We start from the raw sequence: 14,243 nt of genomic DNA on the forward strand, positions 1-14,243 counted from the left end.
GGAAATGGTCGAAAGCCTTGTCCAGGTCCACAAAACACATGTAGACTGGATGGCCAAACTCCCACTCCCAAACTCCCCTCAGCAACCCTGCAAGGGTAAAGAGCTGGTCCACCGTTCCACGTCCAGGACGGAATCCGCATTGCTCCTCCTCAATCTGAGGTTTGACAATCGGCCGGAGCATCCTTTCCAGCACCCTGGAGTAAACTTTCCTGGGGAGGCTGAACAGTGGGATAGTTAATTGGAGCACACCCTCCGGTCCCCCTTTTTAAAAATGGGAACCACCAACCCGAGTCTGCCACTCCACAGGTACTGTACCCAACATCCACGCGACACTGAAGAGGCGTGTCAGCCCAACACTGTCCAGAGCCTTCAGCATCTCACCACCACCCACCCCCGGCACCTTGCTACCGAGGAGCTTTTTGACTGCCTCAGCGACCTCTGCCAAGCATATGGATGAGACTTCCCAAGTCTTCAGACTCTGCCTCTTCCCCTGAGGACGTATTGATCGGGTTCAGGAGTTCCTCAAAGTGCTCTTTCCACCGCCCGACAATATTCCCAGTCCGGGTCAGTAGTTCTCCTCCCCAGCTGAACACAGCCTGAGCCATGCCCTTCTTTCCCTTTCTGAGTTTCCGAACAGTTTGCCAGAACTTCCTTGAGGCGTGTTCGGTGCATAAGCACACACAACAGTCAGAGCTTTCCCCTTAGCAACTTGTAGTCGCATAGAAGTGACCCTCTCGTTCACTGGGGAGAACTCAACACAGAGGCACTCAGCCGGGGGCTCATGAGTATCCCCATACCCGCCCGGCGCCTCTCACCCTGGGCAACTCTTGAAAAAGAGAGAGTCCAGCCCTCTCCAGGAGTTTGGTTCCAGAGCCAGTGCTGTGCATAGAGGTGAGCCCAACTATATCTAGTTGGTACCGCTCCACCTCCCGCACCAGCTCCAGCTCCTTCCCCACCACAGAGGCGACATTCCACGTCCCTAGAACTAGTCTACGATGCCGAGGATTAGCAGGCCCAGGCCCGCGCCTTAGCCCTCTGCCTGGCTGACATTGAACCCGACCCCAACGCCTATCCCTGGAGGTGGTGGGCCCACAGGGTGGAAGTTGTGCGGACGTTGTGTAAAATGTAAATAAAAACAGAATATAATGATTTGCAAATCCTTTTCAACCTATATTCAATTGAATACATTCACATATTTCTAATTTTCCAATGGTTTTCCAAACCGTATAATTGGGAGTATAGTCTTTTCGGCCCCCTTCCCGTCGATGCAGCTGCAGGAGCAAGAACAGAACCTCATTGTCCTTAGTGTGTCAAAACTACCTTATCTGGAATACCTATAAATCTGTGACGCCAAACTGACCATATATTCTCAGACTCCCTGAAAATAAACAATTCGACTCAGAGAGCTGCACGAGAGCACATCTCTGACCCGACCATGGTACAAGTAAAAACCAGCGTCTGTCTGCCTCTTTATTTAAAACCACCAACTGATAAACTGCACCCTTTAATTTCCGTAACAAGGACCCTCATTTTTGAAGCTTTGTAGATGGAATTCTTTCCCATTCTTGCTTGATGTATGACTTCAGTTGCTCAACAGTCCGGGGTCTCCGTTGTCGTATTTTACGCTTCGCAATGTGTCACATTTTCAATGGGAGACAGGTTTGGACAGCAGGGAGACCACTCTAGTACCTCCTCTTTTACTACAAAGCCACGCTATTGTAACACATGCAGAATGTGGCTTGGCATTGTCTTGCTGAAATAAGCAGGGATGGCAGCAGCTATCTATATATCTTCAAGCTATATCAGCTTGAAGATTAAATATCTTGTCTTTGTAGTGTATTCAATTGAATATAGGTTGAAAAGGATTTGCAAATCATTGTATTCTGTTTTTAGTACGTTTTACACAACGTCCCAACGTCATTAGAATTTGGGTTCGTACATCCAAAATAATTATGTTTTGTTTGGTGACACAGGGAACAAGATGCATATTTATGTGACAAATAATCTCTTGAACTTGAACAATGGACTCAAGATCGCTCTCTCTCCATTAGGCAATCCATTGTCCTGATCCAAGGCAGACCAGGACAGTCCCTTAGTTGGGTTTAAATTACTTGTTTCGTACAAGTAGAAATTAATAAAAATAAATACATCTAAAATTAAAACACAGGAAAACCAGCATGGGAACTGGCATGGCGCAGCCCTGTCTGGAGGTGAAAGGAAAAACTCTCCTCCAATTCTTTGAGTAAGGTTTACATTTTTCATTTTCCATACAAGTAAGAAACTAAGGAAACTAGATAAACATCGGTATAGTCTTAGAATGTTGGGGTGTGCATCTCTCCCTTACAGTATAACATGCATAATGTTTTTAGAAACAAATCACTGAATTCACTTTACAGGAGCTTTAATATTCAATACATAAAATGTGTAGCCAGGACAACGCATTTGCCTCCTGAAATCAGATAGTGAGAATTCCACAGACATTTGATGAGGCCAGACCAGCTCCTATGTAGTCTCTCTCCCAGAGAAGCCAAGAGGTTAACAAACCCTTGCTGAGATCACAGGATCTGTAACACTTTTCTTCATTCCCAAACAATAAAGGGATCAATTGGGACGCTCACTAGGCAGGGACACGGACCATCACCCGCAAGGACTGAACGAAGGCAGACGTGAAGATGACCAAATGACTTTTGTTGTCTAGGCCAAAACCTGGTCAACAAACGCCTCCCTTTCACACATAGACCCACATTCTTTAGTTTGATCTAGGACCCACGCTGAGATTCCTTGTCTTCCAGACCAGCAATCTGTGTTAAGGAATAACTTGCATCTGCAATTTCTTCTTTGTGTAAGAAGTCTAAATTAATGGGAACCAATGTCAAATCAGTCAATAATTGAAGTAACATTATTTCTGCATGTTTCGATGAAAAATAACTTTCATCACTGTACGATGTAAAAGTTACCAGAATACATTTAAAATGTACTAATTTTCATATAGCCACACCGCTACCTATTGATAAACAGGTAGAAATTGCTATAATTACCAAGATTGCAATGTTCATTGTGTATTGTATAATGAGAAAAAAAGGTGATAATTTTAATGCTACTAATAAATAGCATAAAGTTATGTCTTAATAGTTAAGACAGTAATTAAAAATCGTCAACCGTTAGTCACAAGTTTACATCTGATAGAATGATTTTGAAAGATGAGGGTTGTCTGAATGATTTGTTTTTATTTTGTTTTGTGTTTGCATGTAAAACATTATCCCAAGAGTTTGTGTTATTGAGCATAGTGATGTGAAGTTATGCAATTTTTGCACGTAAATAAATACAATTCGCTAATTGCTAAGAATTAGCAACTAGTAAGAAAGGAGATGCCAAAAACCGGCCTCCTCTGGCCAGGGTTCCAAAGACGTCATAAGTTGTGTCATAAGTTTTTGTTTTCTCTAAATTTTATGTGCATTACATTTTCTGCTTCAGCTATCCAACTAAAGAACCCTGTTTCTTATCTTCTTTTCTTTTTTTATCTTTGTATAACTAAACCGATCCACGAAAGACTCAAGCCTAACTGATTCAAGTTAGTGTAGCTGGACTAGTTTAATTGACAGCCACAACTCGGAAGAACCCATGAGCCTTTGCCAAGCAACCATCTGAGAACGGTTCACTTTGGAAGCAACAGACAGCTTGACTTGCACACAGCGGAACCAAGGCCACTGTTAGATGAACCGGTAATTCAGCGAGCGGCTGCACAGAACACGAAATTGCCTACATACTTTGGGGAAACCAGTTGAAACTCTACCGCTGACTCGGTGACCAGTAAGAGGCAGGCTTCCAACCTGCTCTGTGATACGAGTTGATGATGAATTTAATTAATTTCCCTTTTAGAGAAGTTAACTGCCCTTAGTGTGCATTTTGAAGAATCACAATTCTCTGCCTCACTATTGTCCCTGAGTTAAAGTTGTCACCATTTTAAATCCTGTATTAATTTGTTTATTTTCATTGTAATTAATTTGACTAATTTCATTTTTCAGATATTTTACGGTTATTTAATTTTATTCAATTTAGCATGATAAAAAAAAAAAAAAAAAAATCACATTTTTCAGAAAGAAGTTTGTTTGTTAAAAATTTAACACAGGTTAATGTATTGGAAAGAACTCCAATCCTGACGGATCTATTATAATACATTTTTTCCAGACTTTGGAATGATTGTATAGTGCAATGTGTCCTCACCGAGTCTGTTTTTCATTGAAGATGCTGTTGTGGATATGCTTCATGAGGTCTCCTCCAGGAGAGTAGCCCATTATGAAACACACATGATCTGTAGTCTGGAAACAGCCGTGCAGGTTCACCAGGAAAGGATGTTGTGAGGCATTTATCGTTTCAAAGATCCTCTTTTCACACAAAAGGCTGAACAGGACCAAACACAGGAAGAAGAAAACAACAAAACAGTCCAACACCAAACATAGTCATGGCAAATGTATCTCAAACAGACGTTTCCAATCTATTCACAGTATGTTTAAGACATTCTTATGCAAAATATAATAGGTTTGTCACACAAAACACTTATTTTAATTGCATTGCATTTTAATCTACATTGCATTCGGAATGTTTTCAGACTCTACTTTTTTCACATTTTGTTATATTACAGCCTTATTCTGGCTGCGCTACTCAAAAACATACAGACAGTCCCGACACTCTGTCCCGAAGCCTCTCTGTTGAAAGGTGAACCCTCGCCCCGGTTTGAGGTCCTGAGCGCTCTGGAGCAGGTCTTCATCAAGGATCTCTCTGCACTTTGTTGTGTCCATTGATTCTGACTAGTCTCCCAGTCGCTGCTACAGAAAATCATGTCCACAGCATGATGCTGCCACCACCATGCTTCACTGTAGGGATGGTATTGGCAAGGTGATGAACGGTGCCTGGTTTCCTCTACACATGCCGCTTGCCATTCAGGCCAAAGAGTTCAAACTTGGTTTCATCAGACCAGAGAATGTTTCTGAGAGGCTTCCATCTGGCCACTCTACCACAAAGGGCTGATTGGTGGAGTGCTGCACAGATGGTTGTCCTTCTGGGAGATCCTCCCATCTCCACAAAAAGACTGGCCACTCTGACTGGATCTCTGTCAGAGTGACATTGGGGTTCTTGGTCACCTCCCTGACCAAGACCCTTGTCCCCGATTGCTCAGTTTGGCCATGCAGCCATATTTAGGGAGAAAACTTCTTCCATTTAAGAATTATGAATGCCACTGTGTTCTTGGGGTCCTTCAGTGCTGCAGAATGTATATTTTTTTTATATCCTTCCTCAGATCTGACTCAACACAATCCTGTCTCGCAGTGTGTGCTTTCCCAAATCATGTCCAATTTATTGAATATACCACAGGTGGACTCCAAGTTGTAGAAACATCAAAGGATGATCAGTAGGAACAGGACGCACCTGAGCTCAATTGTGAGTGTAATACAGTAGTAAAGGGTCTGAATACTTGTGTGAATGGGATATTTAAGTTTTTATTTTTAATAAATTTGCAAACATTTCTGAAAACCTGTTTTTGCTTTCTCATTGTGGGTTAGTGTAGATTGAGGGAAAAAAATTAATCAATTTTAGGATAAGGCTGTAACATAACATGTGGAAAAGAGAAGTAGTCTGAAAACTTTCCGAATGCACTGTACTGGCGTGCAGGTCTAATTGACTTGGGTATTTATTTTGGGTAACTTATAGTTAAGTCAGTGGCTAATGGGATGTATGAATTTCATAAAAGTTAGAATTTTCAAAATGATAAACATTTTCTCACCCATCAACGTCATTCCGTGTCAGAATATCTCCTTTTTTCAGAGCTTTGATGGCATACAGTTTGCCAGATTTTTTATGTTCTGCCAGCAGCACCTTGAAGTATCAGTAAAAAGAAGGAACAATATGAAGTACAGTGAACTTGTTTGTTATTTAAAAATGCTGCTCTTGAAAGAGACAGAACTAATATAACGAATAGTGAACAACAGGAGACAAAGGAGTACCTTTCCAAAGTGACCTCTTCCTAAAGTTGAGATGCAGTTGAAATCTTCCAGCAGCAGCCCTTCTTTCTGCCTGTGAAGACAAAGCAAGTTAAAGGCTGTAACACAGATTATTCATCATTCATTCATAATCGCCATGTAAAATTCAAACAGGCATTACTGAACCTTTTTTTGTGAAGGCCTATTCAAAACGTTCCAAAAACGTTACTTCACGACGACCGTTTTTCAAAAAAGCCTATTTAAAACGTTCAAAATAAAATAAAAAAAACCGAATGGTTCTATTTTCCAAATAGGAGATGTAGCAGTGCGCAAGTTTCACTTTCTCTTTTTGCGTGTTTGAAAACGGCAACTTCACACAAGACTTAGGGGGTCTTACGAAACCCCACAGTGCAATGAAAGTGATGAAAGATTGCCCCCACCTCGGCTGGCGCGGGTGGGGGCACAAGGGTACCACCATTTCCGCAGTCTGTATATTTACTAATTCATATATTCATATTTACATATACAGTATATATTTATTGCCTTGATTATTTAATTCAGAATTTATTTCAAAAGGCATTAATTTTTATTTGTGGGCTACGTCCACATACTCTTTGTGCGTGCAAGTGAATGAGCTGTGTACACTGCTGCTCCATCTGTCTCTCTCTAGCGCGGGGAGTGCGGACTGGGACTGCACCGGGTAACTTTTGCTGGATACTCCCTTACCCCATCTATTCCGGCATTGCCATGACATCTGTAAAAAGGCGCAAGACTGAACTTTTCCCTAAATGTAGCTGCATGTGTGAATAAAGAAACTCACAAGCAGTGTTGGAAAGGTTACCCCAGTAATTTACCGGGAACTGTGTGTGAAAGGGCTCTGCACTGTTAAAAGTGTGCAATTTACAAAATCCCAGGTTTAGACAAATATTTATGAGAAGGAAAGGGTTGGGGTCTGAATACTACTTCAAGGCCCTGTAACTGATCAAACACTGGTAAGGGGTTACCAAAGAAGTCTAATAGTTTATTAGTCTTGCAGCTGACCTTAAATAACAAGCACAGCGAACAATCGAACAAAGGCGCAAGGTTTTACACAACACATCAAATATAGTTGAAATATTATACTGACTTACTCAGGAGTGGGATGTAATTGGGATTGTCCCACGGGCATGCAGTACTTGTTCTCTGTGGTATAGCCTGGTACTGACTTCTTTTTTTGGGGGGGGGCGGGGGAAACACATTAAAAAAAAAAAAAAATTCATCAATATACCACTTGAAAGATCTAACACATACAGTTAAAATGAAACAAATTGAGATAGGAAAAAAAACAACTCACCTTTGATAGAGGAGTAAGGTGGCCATCCCAGAAATGTAATTAAGTTAAATGACTGCCATGTTATCAAACTGTATTGGATATGTTTCTGCAACTGTAATCCTATGTATGTTGATGGTCTAAATATTAATGCATTACAATGCTAAGAGACTTTAATCTGCCAGATACCAGATATGCGTTTGGTGCAGCTTCCCCAAGGCTGTGACAGGAAAGATTCTCTTCGCTAAAATTCAGTTTCACCACAGCAGGCTGCCTGAAAAGCAATGTCAAGATAATTTCTTAAACATGATTTATGAAATCTGGTATCGCAGATAGATATCCATTTCCACAAACTGGTGAAACTGAAAGAAAGGCACACAACTATTGATCACTGCTGTGTATCAGGTTAAAGGAGACTGCTGAAATTGTGCATACGCGCGTTTTAAGCAAAAATTTGCAATTCATATTTTTATTCTTGAATATGTTCTTACTTTGGGAACAAATTTATAACTGCCTCAGACCATTTGTACGCAAAAATCACAAAGATGTCAGAGTCATGGAAAATGAAATTGCCTAACTAAATACAATTGAATATTTACTTGTCTTTACTAATTGTGATTCTAATATGCCAATGTGATACCGTATTATAAAATATGTAATATTTTATAATACTAATATTTAATACGTATAGTAGTTAGATAACTATTATTTTTCCTCTTTCTGTATGTTCTTTGTGTGTGTTCTTTTAAACGTCGGCATAGGCTCCCACAAAATTCTAGGTTCCTGTGAGGTCGCAACTCAATCGCTTGACCAACCACGGCCATCCAATGTCCAAGTCCTCGCACCATCGGTTTCCTGGCTACAATCACCAAACAGCGTCCATTCAACTTATAAACAGAACAAACAATCCACTTTTTCATTTAGGCAAAGCGCAAAGCTAACTGGACACAACATCCATTGCATCCGTTACTACAGCGCAAACCTGCTGCACCAGTCAGTTTGCTATACAGTATACTATATGACTCAGCTCCTCCTTTTTGTTTATCTCGGAGCAGCAGCGAGAACTTTCCTATATGGAAAACCAAGGCTTCTTTGGTGGTGATTTTGCGCATTCAGCTTTTTTGCGTGCGAAGTGAGAACATTTTCTATGCACATATTTGTAAATTAAGCCCAATGACTTCAGGCCGATGGCACTGACCTCACATGGCACAAAAGCCTTTGACAGACTGGTTCTGCAACACTTCAAGCCCCTGGTGAGTGATGTCCTGCACTCCCTGCAGTTTGCGTACCAGGTCCTGGGTTCGATTCCCGCCTGGGGTGTGCTGTTGGCACTGTGCTCCGGGCGGGTTATCTCCCAAATAGGAGCCTTTCTGTGTGGAGTTTGCATGTTCTCCCCATGCTCACATGGGGTTTCCTCTACCTAACGTCAGTAAGGACCCCCACCAAAAACATGCACACATCATCGTCTGACCAGCGATGGACATTTATCACCTGGTCCCCAGGCGCGTCCAATAATGCTGCCAACTGCTCCTGGCTGCACCCCCGGAGGAAGGACAAGCCAAGGATGGGTTACTGTAAATGCAGCGGCCTCATTTCACCGACCACCATCCAAAACATGTGTGTGTGTGTGCGCGTGCATGTGTTGTAGTGTGGTGTGCTGTGTGACAATTAAAAGATTCTTCTTCTTCTTCTTCTATTTGGAGAGGCCGGGAAGCGCGGTTAGAGTCATGTTCTTTGAGTTCTCTAGTAGTTTCACCATCACCATGCAGGTGCTCCTGTTGGTGAGAAGGTCACAGCAGCAACTACCTCACAGACAGGCTGCTGTACCTCCGTCTACAGGGGAGTCTGTCAGGACAGTTCCCTTAGTTGCGCCGTTGTTGCTCATCACCACTCCTATCACCATTCCTGTTCACCCTCTACACCACTGCTCTGTTGTTGGGCTTGAATTGGATAGTCTGGAGATAGTGGCAGAGAGGAGGATGAATATCAACGCCATCCTAGAGAACCCCTCTTATCCTCTCTACAAAGAGCTAAGGCTCATCCCTCCATGGTGCACAATGGACAATTTCAGGCGTTCCTTTGTGCCATCAGAGTGCTCAACACCACCTGTGACCCTAACACCAGTCAGCCGAGCTGTATTCACCTATACATTACGTTAGAATGCAGCAGAGTACTTGTTCATGGATCTACGGAAAACCCACCAATCAGTGTAATTACTACACTGCCACTGTATGATCACAAGCAGCTCAAGTGTCACAAGTCAAGTGGAAAAGAAATCCAAAACTTTAGGTGTTTGAAGGTGTGTAGTTGTTGCCCAAATGCAAACAATTCAAACTACTTAAGCAAACATAGTGAACATTTTGATAGTTGAGCATTGTGAGTTTGGAGGACAAAAAAAAAAAAAAAAAAAGTGAAGAGCATGGGAGCACGGATGGCCCAAAAAGGAAACACAGAGCACAGATTTACTCCATCGTGCGGCAGTTGCCCCATTTTTAAGGGAATGAGCTCAAGGCCTTCTGTCGCTGTCACAATGTCCAGATGGAATCTGAAAATCATATTTCTTAAGAACCATGCCAAGAGGACTAAACACAGGAAAAGGGTAAAATGCCTGGCCCTAAATCAAGTACCCATCATCCAGTGTCTATGTACAGTACCAGTTTACCTGCCACACGCCAACGACTGGCGTTTTCAGAGCCCTCCGACACAGAGACACAGGCAATGGAGTTGAAAACACACCAGTTTATTGTAAAGAGTGGGAAAACTGAAACAAGCCTGGAGCAGATGGACAACATGACAAGGGCTCCTCTTCTGTGTGTGTGTGTGTGTGTGTGTGTGTGTGTGTGTGTGTGTTTGTGTTGGATAGGTGTTTTACCTGTTGCTCATTGAGTGGTCTCATGATCAACAGGCCTACAGCCACCCTGATCCTGGGCCAAATTACCGAGACCCAAGACAGGTGTGGCTGCTCAAACCACACCACATACCCCCCACACCAAACTGAGGCTTCCCTGGCTGAGGCCCACTCCCCCATGCAGAGAAAAAAGAAATGCCTGGACTCTGTCATTTTAGGTATGGAAACCCTGTTTCATACTCTGACACAGGGTTCCTATAGCTTAAAATAATAAAACAAACAACACTGGACTCTGAAACAAGGTTCCCATACCTTAAACAAACAAATGTCCAACAAAAAGGTAGCCTTTCCCAGAGACCTGGTTCCCCAAAACAGTGCGCTCCATCGGCGACCCTTACCCAGGGCAACCAAGCAGACTACCCCATCCTCCCTTCCAGAGCATGGAGCCTCAGGCTGCTGGAGTTGTAGCCAGGGCTACAAGCCAGGGCAGCCCCCGCAACAGCTGTTGGCTGTTGCAGGGGCTGCTTGGTTGCTGCAGCTGCATCTCCTCCAGTCCTCCACTGGACATCCTGCTGCCAGTTGGGAAAGGGCTGGTGCTGTGGCCACCCGTTGACCCTCTGGTGGCTCTAGGGAGTCTTCAGGTGGCCCTCTTGTGTCCCTTCCCCATGGCGGAAAGTTCCTATTCAGGCACTAATGTAGCAGTTTCGCTTGCCACATGCCACATGCCCGAGTGGCGGTTTCAGGGCCCTCCGACACAGAGACATAGGCAACGGGGTTGAAAACCCACCAGTTTTATTGTAACAAATGGATAAACTGGAACAAGCCCGGAGCAGATAGACAATATGTCATGCCAAGGGTTCCTCTTGTGTGTGGAGATGGGGGTTTTACCTGTTGCTCGTTGACTGCTCTAATGAGCAACAGACATACAGCCACCCTGATCCTAGGCCAATTACCTAGACCCTGGTGTGGCTGCTCAAACCACACCACCCCACAGTCTACAACAAACTAATCTAAAAGAAAAGCCGGAAAGCACGGTGAAAACAGCTGAGATATAGCTTGCTGGACTTTAAGCTGAACACAGTATTGCCAGGAGTTACGCAGATCATTTGGTAGACATAATAAATTTATTTTCCAAGAGTCAAACGGCTCAGGGCTTGAATCTTGGTCGCATGAAGGCAACTGGTCGAATCTGTGACCATGTCAGATATTGCAAAAGAAGAAATTCTGCATGCTCATGACATTGACAGTGAAAACACTGCATTGCCGTTTGTTTCATTGATGATGGATCAAATTCTATCGAGACCAGTTTTTGGAAATTGGCTCAGGTATTTTCTGATGAGAGCAGGGAATTTCAGGGAGACTTCAGCAGAGGCTTGAATGATAAATTCAAGTGAAATGATCAAGTCCTTCACAGACGCTTATGTCCCAATGAAGAACATAGTGTGCTTTGCCTCGGATGGGTGCAACACAATGATGGGGAAAACAACTCCATTTTATGTTGACTGAAAAATTGTCTACCAGGGATAGCAGTGCGACAATGCATGTCACTCATTGCATCTCTGCGCAAGCATGGTCTGCACACAGCTTTCCTGAAGGTGTGAGGATTTAGCCAGGGATGTAAATGGCTATTTCAAAAGTGCCATATTGGACATGAAGGACAATTGACCGTGTTCAGGTAATGATGACCAGTGGAGAGAGATGCCCCTAATGAACCTGTCTGCCAGCTAAAAAGGAATGGATGTGGATGCATTCTGGTATAATGCTTGACAAATGGAAGATTTGGGGGGTGAACAAGTGTTTTCCCCCATTCAAATGCCTTGAGTATGTTCAGATAGATAGCAAACTCACACCAACAAAAACAATGCTGTGCTCAGTGACTGCATCCAATCTTTATAAAAAGGAAGGACTTTCAACCTCAGTGACAGACAGCGAAGGAATACTGTCTTGTAGCGGTGCTTATGACAGTTTTGCCATTCAATGTGGTGTCCTGGCCCCTTCTTGTGTCTGTCTGTGTATATATATATATATATATATATATATATATATATATATATATATATATTTGAAGTGGCAGTACGAGTTTGCTTTATTTTCCATCTTGCAACACTGCTTCTGCAATGCTGTCCTCATTGCACATTATTGCTAGACTGCTGCTGGATACTACCTATACTTACTCTAGTGTAACTGACATCTGCACACACTGGGCTAACTAGTTAGCATAATTCTAATCCATGTTCATTTTGTTGATAAATATGTACAAATATTATTTACATTTTTCATCTCACGCCTTTGACTTAAAATGTTTTGGGTTTTTTTGCTACTGTAACAACTGAATTTCCCCACAGGGCTCAAAAACGTATTATATTATCATACTGTCAATACGTGACCCTAGTTGAGGATAGCTGAATTACATGACATGGGCTTACCCCAGAAGAGCGTTGTTGGCTGTAGAATGGGATGAGGAGGTATTAGAGATTGTTAAAGGAGGGCTCATGGCTTCCAGAGAGCTACAGGGAGGCAGGATGCTCATCATCAGACGGCCCCAAGTGGCAAAATTCATGTTCATCTGAGCAGCGCGGAGGAAATCCTTCCCTGTGGGAAACGCATATTCATGCTATATGAACTGTACTTCATTGAACTGCTGTTTCTTATGAAAAGCTATATAAACCCAAATTATAAATATATACTAAGTTATATATTTACATAACTGTGTTTTGTGATTCCTGAGTTTTGAGAATTAAAAAATGAACTGCAAAGTGATGGAGCATGTCAGAGAAGAAATAGAGATTCTATGTTGTGTAGCAACTAAATACTACAATATATCCATGTCATGATGAAGTAATATCTAGCTGTATAAGCAAGCACTATCACTGAACTAAAGGGAATCCACAGCACATTTAAAGCAAAAAAAACAACAACCTGTGCTCTCAGATCTATGTTGTGCTAAAGAAGAGTTCCATGTTAAGGTCAAGGAAATTACATAGCAAAGAAGAAGTTATAAAACCTTTGGTTTGGAAATCAAAGACATGGCAAATACTTTTTCACTGCACTGCACGTATGCTTGACTCTGGTGTGTATTAAAATGTCTGACAGTTCAAGATGAAGGGGACAAAATAACAAAAACCACACTGGGAACAAAAGTTTCTAGTTTAGCTTTGAAGTAAATAGTAAGAAAATTATGAATGTAGCTGCAATGGTGAGTCATTTATGGTTGATTGCAATTTAGCAGTAGGTGTCCACTATAAAAAGGAGTCTGTTAGATGGCTCATGTTGCTTTGACAATTAGGAATTTGAATTGTGAATTTTAACTTAGTTCCAAAGAGACCAGATAGTCAATATCAGAATTTCATGAGCATTGGTCATAAAAACTGTAGAATTCATTATAGTGTCAAGGGAAAAATGCACATAACATGGTGCAAGGGGCACACAACCTGGAACCCTAAGCAATGGAAAAAGTAATATGGCCATGTTTGGGTCCATTTCCCCATGTTAATGGGATTATATCCGGAGAAAGCCAGACAATGCCTTCCATCCACAATGCCCATTTCCAACTGTTAAACATAATGGGGATCTATAATGGTATGGAAAGCCATATTAGGGGACTGTCATCAGGTCCAATAATTGCTCTGCATCAGGGGTGGGCAAACTACGGCTCGCGGCATTGTAAAATCCGGCCAGCGAGGAATTTACATTAACAACAATCCTAGAATATATTTAAATTTGTTTGGTGAAAAAGTGAGAGAGGCGAGATGTATGTGTGTAGGAGAGATGAGATTTACATTGGGAGAGGGATGCTGTGGCTGGAGCTGCCAGGCAAGAGGAAAAGAGGAAGGCCAAAGAGAAGGTTTATGGCTGTGGTGACGGAGGACATGCAGGCGGTTGGTGTAAGGGAGGAAGATGCGCAGAAAAGAAGGCATTGGAAGCAGATCGTCTGCTGTGGCGACCCCTAACGGGAGCAGCCGAAAGAATAAAGCCGAAAAAATATTTCACTGTTATTTCCCTGTAATACTTGTTGCCACCACCAGATGGCGCATTGCCAGGCCTTCGCTTATGTCAAGTCACTCTTCTTCACTTTAACTTTACCTTTCGTCACGTATGCATCACCCATAAC

The 14,243-nt window shown here is 42.5% G+C and overlaps 1 protein-coding gene across 1 annotated transcript in view; it reads right to left on the minus strand.

Annotated features, from left to right (window-relative positions):
• The window catches only part of pkn3 (protein kinase N3), a gene marked incomplete at both ends in the record, with an annotated part of 49,990 nt that overhangs the window by 14,278 nt on the left and 21,469 nt on the right, over positions 1 to 14,243 (minus strand). Inside the window, 4 exons of the mRNA XM_080018328.1 lie at positions 4,225 to 4,401; positions 5,780 to 5,871; positions 6,000 to 6,069; positions 12,559 to 12,724. Of these exons, the coding sequence (XP_079874454.1) occupies positions 4,225 to 4,401; positions 5,780 to 5,871; positions 6,000 to 6,069; positions 12,559 to 12,724 (505 nt within the window). The remainder of the gene's footprint in view (positions 1 to 4,224; positions 4,402 to 5,779; positions 5,872 to 5,999; positions 6,070 to 12,558; positions 12,725 to 14,243) is intronic.

The sequence above is a fragment of the Zeus faber genome, assembly GCF_960531495.2.
Source record: "Zeus faber genome assembly, chromosome: 17".
NCBI lineage: Eukaryota > Metazoa > Chordata > Actinopteri > Zeiformes > Zeidae > Zeus > Zeus faber.